Source organism: Poecilia latipinna, unplaced genomic scaffold (genome assembly GCF_001443285.1).
Source record: "Poecilia latipinna isolate Pla-1442-1.1 unplaced genomic scaffold, P_latipinna-1.0 Scaffold2270, whole genome shotgun sequence".
Taxonomy (NCBI): Eukaryota; Metazoa; Chordata; class Actinopteri; order Cyprinodontiformes; family Poeciliidae; genus Poecilia; species Poecilia latipinna.
Window position 1 is genome coordinate 62,977 of NW_015114886.1, and position 12,283 is coordinate 75,259.

General features: G+C 37.8%; 2 protein-coding genes across 3 annotated transcripts in view; both read right to left on the reverse strand.

Moving 5' to 3' along the window:
• dnai7 (dynein axonemal intermediate chain 7) overlaps positions 1 to 2,920 on the reverse strand; it is a 12,348-nt gene extending 9,428 nt beyond the window's left edge. Inside the window, exons 1-5 of the mRNA XM_015018402.1 lie at positions 2,379 to 2,920; positions 1,692 to 1,709; positions 1,480 to 1,534; positions 345 to 433; positions 119 to 235 (exon numbers count right to left, since the gene is read on the reverse strand). Coding sequence (XP_014873888.1) covers positions 119 to 235; positions 345 to 433; positions 1,480 to 1,534; positions 1,692 to 1,709; positions 2,379 to 2,381 — 282 coding nt within the window. The 5' untranslated portion in view covers positions 2,382 to 2,920. The remainder of the gene's footprint in view (positions 1 to 118; positions 236 to 344; positions 434 to 1,479; positions 1,535 to 1,691; positions 1,710 to 2,378) is intronic.
• Positions 2,921 to 3,019: 99 nt separating this feature from the next.
• prkab2 (protein kinase, AMP-activated, beta 2 non-catalytic subunit) lies at positions 3,020 to 11,544 on the reverse strand. 2 transcript variants are annotated; one of them, XM_015018404.1, is made up of 8 exons: positions 11,359 to 11,544; positions 8,945 to 9,124; positions 8,658 to 8,815; positions 8,392 to 8,485; positions 6,368 to 6,482; positions 6,115 to 6,248; positions 5,928 to 5,996; positions 3,020 to 5,013 (listed from the first exon to the last, which is right to left on the reverse strand). In XM_015018404.1, the coding sequence occupies exons 2-8, from the start codon at positions 9,098 to 9,100 to the stop codon at positions 4,936 to 4,938; spliced, it is 804 nt and encodes a 267-aa protein (XP_014873890.1). In that variant the 5' UTR covers positions 9,101 to 9,124; positions 11,359 to 11,544; the 3' UTR covers positions 3,020 to 4,935. The 2 variants fall into 2 exon arrangements, with proteins under 2 accessions (XP_014873890.1, XP_014873889.1); XM_015018403.1 differs by having other exon boundaries at positions 11,416 to 11,543.
• Positions 11,545 to 12,283: the final 739 nt, after the last annotated feature.

Below are 12,283 nucleotides of genomic sequence, written 5' to 3' on the forward strand. Positions count from 1 at the left end.
AATCACTGAAATATAATTTGCATACTTTAAATGCAGAGATGTCTGGAAAAAAAACTCAAGCTATGAAGTAAGTCTTTTTTATATTTAAATGTTGAAAAGAATCAGATTATTATCGTACGGTGAACACTACCTCTGCCTTTTCTGCAGCATCAACCTTCCATCTGATTATTGCGGAGTAGTTTTCCTCCAGCAGATGGCGCAGTTCGGTAAGCTCAAAATCTCTGTTCTGCTCTGCCTGTCAGCAGCAGACGTATTACATTATTTTACGCTGACTGCAGAAATCAAAGTTACGTGCAGCTGTTATATTCCACCAAAGTTTGGAGTTTATTCTGCAAGGATCTTACCTTTTCCTCTAGCTTTTGTATCTCCTCCAGCTTTCTCTCTCTTTCCAGCCTCTCCTGTTCTTCTATTTCAGCTTGCAGCCTGGCTGCCTCTGAAGACCAACAGGACACCAAACAAATGTAAGTCACTTCACCACTGCCAATTGAAAGAAGATGTTTACATATACCATATAATGAGAATTAAAATTTAATAATCATTTGAAACTTTTCCCTTGTTTAGGTCAAAACTATTTCTATTGCTTTAAAATGACTTTTTTTCCTACAAATTTCAAAGTTTACACACTGTAAGATGACTAAACAATCTGGGAAAGTCCAAATTATAATCAAACACAGCTTCTGTAGAATTCAAAACTGAGACTTTTAAAAACTATTATGAATTGAGTTCAAGATCTGTATCAGGACATAAATGTACGAAAGAAAATTGCCTATCACTTGTGCCCTTCAAAGTATTTTGAAGGGCAATAATAATTAGACTATTGCCCTTCAATAAATACACTAAGCAGTCCATTTTATTTATTGGTTTCTGTTGTTTGTGTGGTTTTTATCCCTGTTTTATTTCGGCCATTTAAAATATCTTCCACTTCAAGTATTGTGTGTTCTTTACAAAATTAAAGTTCATTGGTCTTTGAGAGGTTCGACTTGCACTATTATGTAATTACATTACTTGAAAAAATTCTAAAAAATAACATTGTTTCTTGCAATGATTAATCGGACAATTTATCATCCAGCAAGATTTGCTGTCGTGACAGTCCTAATATAAAAATGGAAAACTACGAGGATTTTGAGGAAGAAATGGTACTACAGTACTTGTGATATTTACTAAAGACATTGTTACATTGTTACATACTTTGCACAAACACAACAAGCTCAGATACATTCTTCTTGTATTTAGAATAATAATTTAGGTAATTCTAGCTGAGCTAAAACAGGAAAAGATTAGCATGAAGTAATAAGAACGTGCATTTTTATACAGTGTATGTACATGGCTTCAGTTGTTATAAGCTGCAAGAAAGTTTAGTTATGAGTTGAGGCTTAAAATAAAATGTTGAATGCTTTAAAATAGCTACCTTCTTTATACAACAAAATAAAGGTAATAAATAAAGCTATCTTTATTGTAGCTATAAAACATAAGAATTACCTTCTTCCTCTTGCTGCTTCTTTAACCTCTCTGCTTTACTCATCCTGACTTTCTTCTAGAAACATCCAAAATGAGAGTGTTTAACATAGAAAACCGCTTTATTGTACCTAGAGACTGGATAGTGTTAGAAAATTTTAATTTAAAGAAAGTATAGGGATTAAAGGGATTTATTGTGAGATTAAATAGACTAACTGTGTGCTTCTAGCACATACCTTTTTCTTCTTGGGTGGCTATCATTCACGAAAAAGAAAGTTACAAAAGGACATGCAAGGAAAAAATGAAATCAAGGTTTAACATTAGACATTAGGATTTGAAGAAGACAATTTTTACATTTAAGATTCCAGGGCCCAGAAAACCGAAATAGAGAACACACAAAGAGATAGACAAAGACAGTATTATCTCCAGATAATACTTTAGTTTAAGAGATCATGTTCATGCAAAGTCTGGAGACACTTTTAAACGATAGACAAGTTTGTGTCTAATTTACACTAAAAAAAAATATAACTTTACGTTTTCCCATTTTATTGCATCACAACTACAAACTTCCTTGTATTTTAATGTAACTTGACACTACATTACTACATTAGTACAATTTCTTTTCAAAAAGTTCATCATAGAAATACTGGACATGTCTCCTGATATCGAGATGCTTTTTTAAATTCTGTTAAATTGATACAAAGAAAGTGACTGATCAACTGTTGTGCTATAAGTTTTCTTTCACCTTCAGAAATGCTTTTGCAGGGAAGTATTTTCATTTAAAAAAAATAGTGAGAAAACAAATTAGGACATTTTGACCCATTTAAAAATGTGAACTCCACCGGAAGTAATGCAAAACATGTTCTGACAAAAACAATCTAAATATTAATCGTTTTCAATAGACAAAACTTGTCAAAACTTACCATTTTGAATGCAAGAGAAAACTCATGTGTACAGGTAACCACAGCAACCGTTGTGCATGCGTAGTTGTGTCTTTTTAATTTGCGACATAGCGATACGCTGAGGACAACAAAATTGAAATATCCACAACTTGTCCGCTTGAATAATTATTATTTCTTGTTGCCATACATCCGCTAACATTGAAATAAATACAATGCTTGAAATGCACAAATGTAAATGCGTAGCTGTCGCTTCGACGATGCGTTGACGCAGTAGCCATTTTGGTACGGGCACCTGCATGGAAATATGCTGTTGCATCGGACTTTCTACAACAATTATTCGCAATTATCAACTGATTAATTAGTTTGACGTGTGGCATAAAGTCATGTATACGTTTCCATACTAACAAAAAAAATCTGTAAAATAGTATTGTAGTCAATAATACCAAGACCATCAAAAACTGATTTAAAATGCATCGTAATGGATAATATGCCAACATGCAAAATTTGCTCGCCTGTTAAAGCAATAAGATCTGCCAAAACTATCTGCCTAGCATCCCCTCAAAGCAGCAGAAAAAGTAAAACTTTAATTTGGTTGACAAGTAAGAAATGCATAAACAAATAACAAAAACACAAATAAAAAAAAAGCATCAGAAACTGGATTAGCATCAGTGTCCAATCTTTATTTGCAACATTCACAAAAGGGCTGCAAAAATATTCAAGTTTTGGTTTTAGCTTTAAAACTCTGTGTTCGTGGCACTTCTTGAAACTGCCTCATCGGTTCTCGGAGCCTCATAAATGCTTTGGACGCAATGTCGCAGGCAGGCTCAACATTAACAAGATGCTTCCAGCTCTCTATGTGAACCCTGACAGGGTTTTAGAGTCCCTTTTTTTTAGTATGTGCACACAATTAATTCAGGCCAAAGAGCAGCACACCAAATAAAAATAAAAACACTTAAATATTTTTCATGAACACACAAGTGAACAAAATGTACATTTAAATCTATGGCAGCTACTCCTCATCACAGCCCCCTTTAGTTCATGTGGTGATCGCTTTCTGAATGTGTCCTCCCAAGCTGTGGGTATTAAAAAGAGCAGCCTGCTGACACGTTTTCTCTACATGCGACAAAAAGACGGTACATTCATGTTTGGTAAATAGAACTATCTAGTAAATCTAACACAACTGATGTTCAACATACATTTACATCAGAGAAGCTAAAGAGCAAGAGTTGTGTGCTGCTGCATAGTTACACGACCACATCAACACTCCTGCTCACAGGATGGTAAAGTGCTCACAATCTCATCTGCTCAAAGGCAACGTAAGAAACCGAACACAGACTATTCAACAATATTCTCCATTGGTTCACGGAGTTTTCCCGGCTTAGCGACTCAAATTTTTTTCAAATGTATTTGTACCCCTTGAACTTTTTCTCCATTGGGATTTTTTTTGTCCAAGATCAACACAAAGTACTGTAAAATTCTGTGCTATTCAAATTTGGTTACTTACTTTTGAAGCGTGACCCCTTTACTTTGATACCCCTGAATGAAACACTTTATTCTCAATTGCATTGAGAACTGACCTATTTGGTTAATCTCGGTATGAAGGTCTGTTGGAGGAAATTAGTGAAGGGATAAAGTTGTAAAGACATTTAAATCAGAGCTCAGTTACATGACAACATCCCACGCTTCGAACGTCTCACAGAGCTCTGTTCAACTTGTTATCTGATGAATAAAAATCCTAACACTCTTAAGCTACATAAACATACCAAGGAATGGCCATCCATCTGAACCAACAGTGCATGAAAGGAGAGCATTACAAGAGAAACAGGCTCTTTGTAACTTGGGAGGAGCTCCTGAGATTCGGTGCGGCCCGTCACATACATCCCCACCAAAATTAGTTAAAGTTTGTCGCTGCAGTGAAAGAAAAATTCAAGGAATACGAATACATTAACAACACCGTGTACAGAAACCATTTTGTTGGGTAAACTGAAATCGACTCTTTGTTTTCAGTAGACTCTACCGCGAAGTTGATCAAAGCAGAAAGTCGTGCCCCCAGTTCTTTGAACTGCTTTTATGGCACATTATTGCACTCAGGTTAAAACAGTGGAGAGGATCAGTCCCTCATTCTGCATACAGGAATCGGGGAGTTTAGGTAACTGTAACACAGTCAGATAAAGCATGTAAAGGTAACCGGTTTGAAGCTGAAGCTCATCACTAACGTCCCACCACAGATCATTCATAGGTCATCTGCCACACAAAAGTTACAAGATTTTTTTTTCTTTTTTTTTTTTCTTGCAAACCAAGATGAAAAAACAATCACAACATGTTGCGACTGATCCAGTCTCACGCGTAGTCATTAGGATTTAAAGCCACAGTACGGTAATCTCTCCCTGAAACCCAACACAAACACACTTCTACTTTTGTACAGAGCCCTATTATAGACAGAAGTGCAGTCTCACTCAGAGTAACTGGTGCTAAAAATTGCTTGTAAATGTGTTTTGCTGCAAGATTCGGCTAAATGCGGAAAAATGAAAAAGAGTCAACAAAAGCAGCTGGAGAAAGAACTCTGGGGCACAAGAGCTTAGATGGGCTTGTAAAGCAAAGAGGTGACATATTTCTTCTTGTATCTGTGAGTAGCGCTGAGGACCATTACGCCGTCCTGCACACAGGGAGAAAACACATTAAGGGAAAACTGTGTCAGATTAAAGCCAAGAGAAAACAAGCAACGACTGAAGAGTTTTACGCAGCAGCACCTGAGACAAAATGGCACAAAGACACTAATTGATTTTAAAATACCAATCATAAATGGAGTAGTATTCATAGCCTTCTTTTTCACCTTTTGTCACAGCGTAACAAAAAACTTTGTTAGATTTTATTGAGATTTTATGTGATAAACCAAGAAAAATATGTGTATTATTGGGGGAAAAAAATGGTTTCTAAAATTTTCGATATGGTTCAATAAGGAAAAACATTTTTGGCAAATTTTTTCTGACACCAATTTTTTTTTTTTTTATTGATTTTGAACATGATAGCAGTATAAAATAACACAAATTTAATTTGAATAAATTCTAATTACTTGAATAAACATTATATATCCAAAAATAATTTGTCCACGTTCAGTGTTTAGAACTGACTGGAGAAAATGTTGGATTTTACTCGGTGCATAAAGTAATATAAACCACTTCAGCCACTGCCTACATAAATAAAATATAAAACTGTATAATCACTTGAAAATGTTCAATTTTGATGTTTAGACATTTTCAAAAATAAGCTTTGGGTTGGTGTGTCACATAAAAATCACAATAAAATACATGAAAGCTTTGGGTGTGTCACATGAATATTTTCGCGAGCCACTCTGTTTAATTTAAAACAATCACAAGAGAAACAACAGTTCTGGTTTAATTGAAGTTTTCTCTGAACAATGTGTTCGGATAAAACGATGTGTTATATCTTTCTCTGAACAGCGTGTTTCTCTGAAAACACTGTTTTCCCTGAACAATGTTATGTTCAGAGAAAATAACATTGAGTGTAATATTTCATGTAATAATCAACCTTTGCTGCTAGTAAACCTACCTTTATTGAGAGAGCGTAAAGGTGATTAAGCATGACATGGTTGGGTTCAGGCAGCAGGGCAGGATCACACTGAAGGAGACAGAGAAAGAATAATGACAAAGAAAGTCATCAGTTAAGAAGCTGGAAGGGGTCAGGTCAAGTATTCAACGCGTGGAGAGGCGAGAATGAGACCGCTGAAGAGACTGACCGACACATTGGTGTCTTTGTTGAGAATAACTTGAAGCAGGTGAGGAGGGAGGATGGGCGGCGCTTTGAAGTGCTCTTCTGGTCTAAAGATGTACTGTTCCTGACCGTAAGGTCCTGGAGGGGAGCTGGACAAGTCTGTGAAGATGCAACACAAACATTACAAAAGAAAAATAAAGAATGCTTATATCTGCTCGTTACCTGTGCTTCAGACAATTAGAAACAGCGCAAGAGGAAGTGACTGAGAGCCGGCTCACCTGAAGTGTCGGAGCACTCCAGAGAGTCGACCTGCAGGGCGTCAAACACCTCAAAGTCCGACTTCTTCACAGTGATCAGGTTGTTGATGGTGCCGAGCTGGCTTGTTACCACCGGCTGCAACGCAGGTCGCAAACAAGAAGGTTTTTAAGCCACGCCGATTCAACGTGAAGCTCAACAGATTCAGACAGCAGAACCAAGTAGCGCCAGAGAGCCAGAGTCAGAAATGCATGCAAAGCAGCAAGTTGATGTGGTAAACAAATGCGCTGTGGTCAGTTTGCAGAGGCTCAGTCAGTAATTAGATTACATCCTGTGAGCCCAATGGATCAGTACAGTACAATCAGAATGATGAATACACTTCACAGTTATCCGCTACCCCAGAAAGAGAAACGCTCAGATACACTTTTTATTACAACAGCATAATCTAACCTTGGAAATCTTTTAATTAAGCTATAAAAAAATATTTATTTAGACCAGATCAGTGACAAACTCAAGGAAACACCTACACATCCCAATACAGCAGATATAACTGAGGCATTACTTTAATTTATCATTTTCTCCTAAGTCAGACACAGCGTCTAATTTGTAAATGTTGACTTTCAGTTTCCCTGATATGGCGAGACAAAGGGTCCACCGCTCTTAGCCTCTCTTCAATATGGGAAAGAAGAGAGAACATGCCATTCAAATAGGATATCTGCGTTGATTCTCATAATTTGGGGGATAGGCCATGAGAAATTAAGCCACTCGTCTAAATCTGTATATAATCTGCAGATAGAGTAATGATTGAAAAGTTTAAAACAACTGGAGCTGTGACGAAAAAAGAAAAAACCTGAATAAAGACCTAAATTCATCTTGATATCTACATCACAAATGATCATTTTCAGTGGATACCAGGAAATAAAATCTGTCCAGCACAAATATAAATATATAATTTTCTTTAAACAACGGAGGTTTTAACAGTTTTGTGGGAAGGAAGTGAGAATGAACCGTTTAGCAGAAAAACACCGCAAGTGTGTGTGGTGGATCAATTTATGAATAAAAATAAAAACAAAAATGCCCTCGCCCCCACTGGATAGGATGGAGGACCTGTGATGCTGTGGGATTTATTATGCCATCTTCTAATAAAAAAAAAATAAGCAAGAACTAATCAACCTGAAAGTCTTTCTAAAATAAGCTCACATACATTTCTGTCATTATTCTTTCACTATTATTGGGAGCTGGACACATCACAAAGAGTGCTGCCAAATATCCACCTCTCCTCACTACACTAGATGCACAACTGTGGCCCACACTGTGCTCGGGGTTTAATTTCACATTCCTGTTTATCAACACAAAGGGCTTTGTCCTGCTGGGTCAGGTGGCAGTGTTGGGCAATTAAACACGTGGAGGTGAGAAAACAGAAGCAGCAAACCTGGACACCTCTCTGCGTTTGTCAGCTCATTAGAACAGAGTTTAGTGGGCCGCCAAACATGAGCCTAAATAAGCAACGTTTAGTCTGCACTAATGATTTAAACACCATGGCTTTGTGAAGGCACAGCAGGTTTTCTGTTGCTTTGTGATTCCCTCCTGACCCACCAGAACAACACATAACTGGGCTCTGATGCAATAAAATAGCATTTCTTTGGCTTATGACCTCCTGAAAATGTGCTGGAGTCATGAGCTGGGCTTCTGTGTTGTTATCTTGTGGACGCAAATGAGTAAAAGGAAGATTACAAAAACACCCAAAAGATCAGCCATCTGATCACCTCATAAAATAAAGAAGATAGCGTTAATTCACTTCCTTCCAAGTCGCTGCAATCGCCTTTAATCTGAAATTGTTTCATTTAAGTTCATGGCAGGTAAAAAAAAACAAAAACATTTCTTTGAACGTTTGAAGCTTTCTCTCCCTCCCCCCAGGCTGATATTTCTGATCAGTTTTAAAATGCAAAGTGAGCGACTAGGTCTGATGAAAAACTGATGAAAACCTGCAGAGTAAATGTGCAAGTTTGTTGACAGCACATGAGCACAAACAGCAAAGCTGCTGTACCTCAGAGGGATCATGGAGCCACTGTCCATCTACAAAAAACTTGTACTGGTGCTCTCCTTCAGGCAGGTCCAGAATGGCTACAAAGTCATTGTGGCTTCAAAGACAGAAAAGAAAAGGGGAAAAAAAATAGGAACATCAGTGCTACGCCAGAATTTCTCCCTTTGGGTGAATAAAATCTACGTACGGCAACTGATGCCAAATGTCACCCCAAGATTGATTCCAATAAAACAAAGTGAGACAACCGAGAGCTAATTAATCCTCTTCACCTCTTATTTAGGGGTATCTTGTTGCTCCAGTTATTGAAGGAACCAGCTATATAGACTTCTTTACCCCCGCCAGCCCAGCGAATAACAGTGGGTCGAGCCTGAGGACCGGTTTTAACCAGGTCGTCCAGATCGGGAGTGAATTCTTTGTCTCCTGAAGACTAAAAACAAACACATCTGGATGCTGTGTTGTTGTAAAGAGATAGTTTGAAATCTGAAATGTAAATCATGTATAAAAAAAAAAAAAAAAAAAAAAAAAAAAAAATCTGAACACATCATAGGGTGTGTACCTTTGACTCAGGTCCATGTGTGTTGAAGACGTTGGGGTCGTCTGTGCTGTCCACCATCTTGCTGCCGGACTCCTGGTCCTTGTGGCTGCCGCCGCTGTCGGTGCGATGGGCTTTCCCATGGCGATCTCCAGACACTCTGTCACTTGTGTTACCCATGGTGCCTCACTACTCAGCGTGCCACTGGAGAAGCAAGACTAATTATTTTAGTAGGAATTCGCCGCAGCATTACTTTAAGAAACTAAATGGAGCAGCTGGAAAATTATATCTAAGGTTGAAACGATGAATCAGATTAATCGTGATAAATCGATAAGTGAGATAATCGGCTAAGTTAGTAATCGATTAATCGCTAAGTGGACTCAAAAACACTCCATTTGCTGCAAAAAAAATTAAAAAAAAACACTCAGAGCAGTAAGTCATTTTGAATTTCAAATCTTTATATTCAGCTAGTTTTACTGCATTTTAGGCAATAAAATGTTTTGGGGTTTTTTTAGTTACAAAAGAAGAACTGGATTATTTATTTATTCTCATATTTGAATGTGCTTGTAATATTGTATCAAAAATGTTTAAGTGGTTAAATAAAAAAATCTGTAGAATGTGACTATTTTCTTTATCCAATTAACCGCCAGAAAAATCCATTTCTAAAATAATCATTAGTTGCATCCCTAATCAGGCTGGAATATTACTATTCTGAGATGAATGAGACAAAACATTTAAATTATCTTATGGTACCAAGTTATGGCCTTGTGGTATAAATGCATCCATTTCTTATGACTTCATTTCATATGGCCTACAAAGAAAACAATAGGATACATTTCTTAAAATTATTGCAAAAATGCAAGATTACAAAGAAAAAAGGAAGCAATCGGGACTTGTTGCAACTAAAATAAAAAGCAGGTGAGTGCTGTTAATTACTCCCTTCAACTATTTTGCAAGAAGCACAAAAGCTCCAACACCACATTAGTCATCCACTTCTGCCTCTCTAGGTTTTATTCTGTGAGCTGATGTGCCGCAGGGTTTAATTTTGCCTATGAAAAGATTTCAGACTTTGCACTCGCCTCACAAAGCTTTTATGGGAATGATCAAGCCATTACTTATGCAGTCTCATCCTGTGGAGACAGATCTATGAATTTGCTGTCACGGCGCAAAATAGTGGTCATTCTCTGTGTAGTGGAAAAGTCAACAATCAGAGATTATGAAGGGCCAAGGGACCATAAGAGATATCAAGGAATGATCACCTTGAGAAAAAAAAACAAACCAAACAGTTTCACAGTATGACAGCATTAACACAAATATACACATACATAGATATCTCATATTCAGTAATTTTGAAACATAAAACAACAAAGTTGCACTATCAAGTCAATTTAAATAAATCTAAGCTTGATTCTAAGAAGAATGGGCAAAATGTCAGTCTGCTAATGTGCAAATCTAGTAGAGACTATTAAAGTCTTGCAGCTTTAATTACAGTGAAAGGTCATTCAACAAATTATTAACACTTTGTGTACTTTTACACTTTTCAGATTGTATTTTTCCTCTACTTTTGTAGTAGTGTGCTGCTTTGGTGTTTGACTCAATAAATCCAAACAAGATCATTCACGTTTGTAATGGTCACAAACGGAAACAGGAAGCTGTGAATAAGTAAGTTTTGTAAACTTGCTAAGAAGCTATCTCAAACTACTAGGGTGTCACGTTCTCTCTCATCTTTGTCAGTAGCCAATCAGCCCATTGTAAAAGCTTGAAACATAACACTGACAGATGGATAGATAGATGAATACCAAACATGATATCAGACCCGCACACTGTCAGTTCACAGCCCTGCTGGTATTCTCAAAAGAATGCGATGACAGTAGTACCTGACAAGCAGAGACAGCTTCCCTCAGCGCGCAGGTCGCATCAGTACACTTATAGCTTCGCTTTACGGGCGGAAATAAAGGAAACACACACACACACACGCGCGCGCGCATCTTTTCCCGATCAACAGTTGTCAGAATAAAGGCTTAAGGGCTTTGCAGAAAGGTTAAAGGGCTTACAGAGAGTCCAGACAGATAAAGGCTGGCTGCCGTGGCTCACAGCCCGTTTGCTGTGTCTGTGAACTTGGACTCGTCTGGGCAGATCCCACAACAAATCAACCGTTTATCTTAAACACACACGATGTCCAACACAGCACCGCCACTCAAACCCCAGCGGATGCAAGATCAACGGATTCAATTATCTGAACCGGATCAAAAAGTTGAAAGGAAGACTCCCATCTTGGCAGCCCGTGGAGTCTCCCTGCTGGATGGTCAGCTGTGCCCTCCCGCCTCCTCAGCTCACTCCGACAGAATATTTTTAGCTGTAGTCAAAGTCAGCTAGCTAACCGTCAGCGACAACACACAGGCAACTTGTTTTATCAGCGAGGACAGAAGAAAACTCACAGCAACTACGAGAACCAGCAGTCCGCCGGGTAGCCGCAGCAGAAGTCAGACACTCACCGACACCAGCCGCTGCTCCTCGGTACTGCAGGAGGAATATGTGCCCCTGTTCTGCTCTGGTTAACCCTCCATCCAAAACTGCAGCGAAGCAAAGTGGTGCCCCAACTACGGCTAGCGCTTAGGACAAAAAGGAGCCTGACGGTTAACCAATCAGGAGCGAGAAAGCATGTAGCGTTATCAACGGAAATGCATTTTAATGCGGAAGTACACATCTGATATTTATTATGATATCTAATTGGAGCAGAATTGATCATTTGTCATAAAATTAAAATAAATAATAATAATAATATTAAACAATTCTGACCCCCTGCAATTTTTTTAAAATAACCCAATGATCTGCATTGTTGTTTTTTTGTAGTTTTTGAAGCAGCTGCATACAAAAAAAATTCACACATTTTTTGTCCAGTCCTTATATCCAAGTCTGCGTGCTTTGATTTAGGGAAAGTGAAAAAATGGAGGACAAGCAAAAATGTGGCCGATGTAGCCCTTGTAGTTAGTTTTAGTTCCAGTATTATGGCTTTTATGGATGAAATTATGCCAACATTTTTTTTTTTCTGGAAGGAGAAACTCACTAAGGAGGAATGCTATGGTAGCTTGAACACAGGAAATCACTTGTGCAGCTTCCAGGTACATTATTTTAAACCTTTACGTTATCTGCATTTGACAGAAATTGTTACCTGCAAACCATGATACCTGGATACAATTCTCATTAGTGTAAGAAAAATAACTTTCTAGCACTTGAATAATATGCAGACAGTGAATATTTCTCTTCATGTAACCTGCAGCAAACAAATGTCTTTTATAGATGCCTTTGTGTCATTCAGTAACTATAAATCTGCATGAACAAAGAACGTGAGAAGCTCTTCAA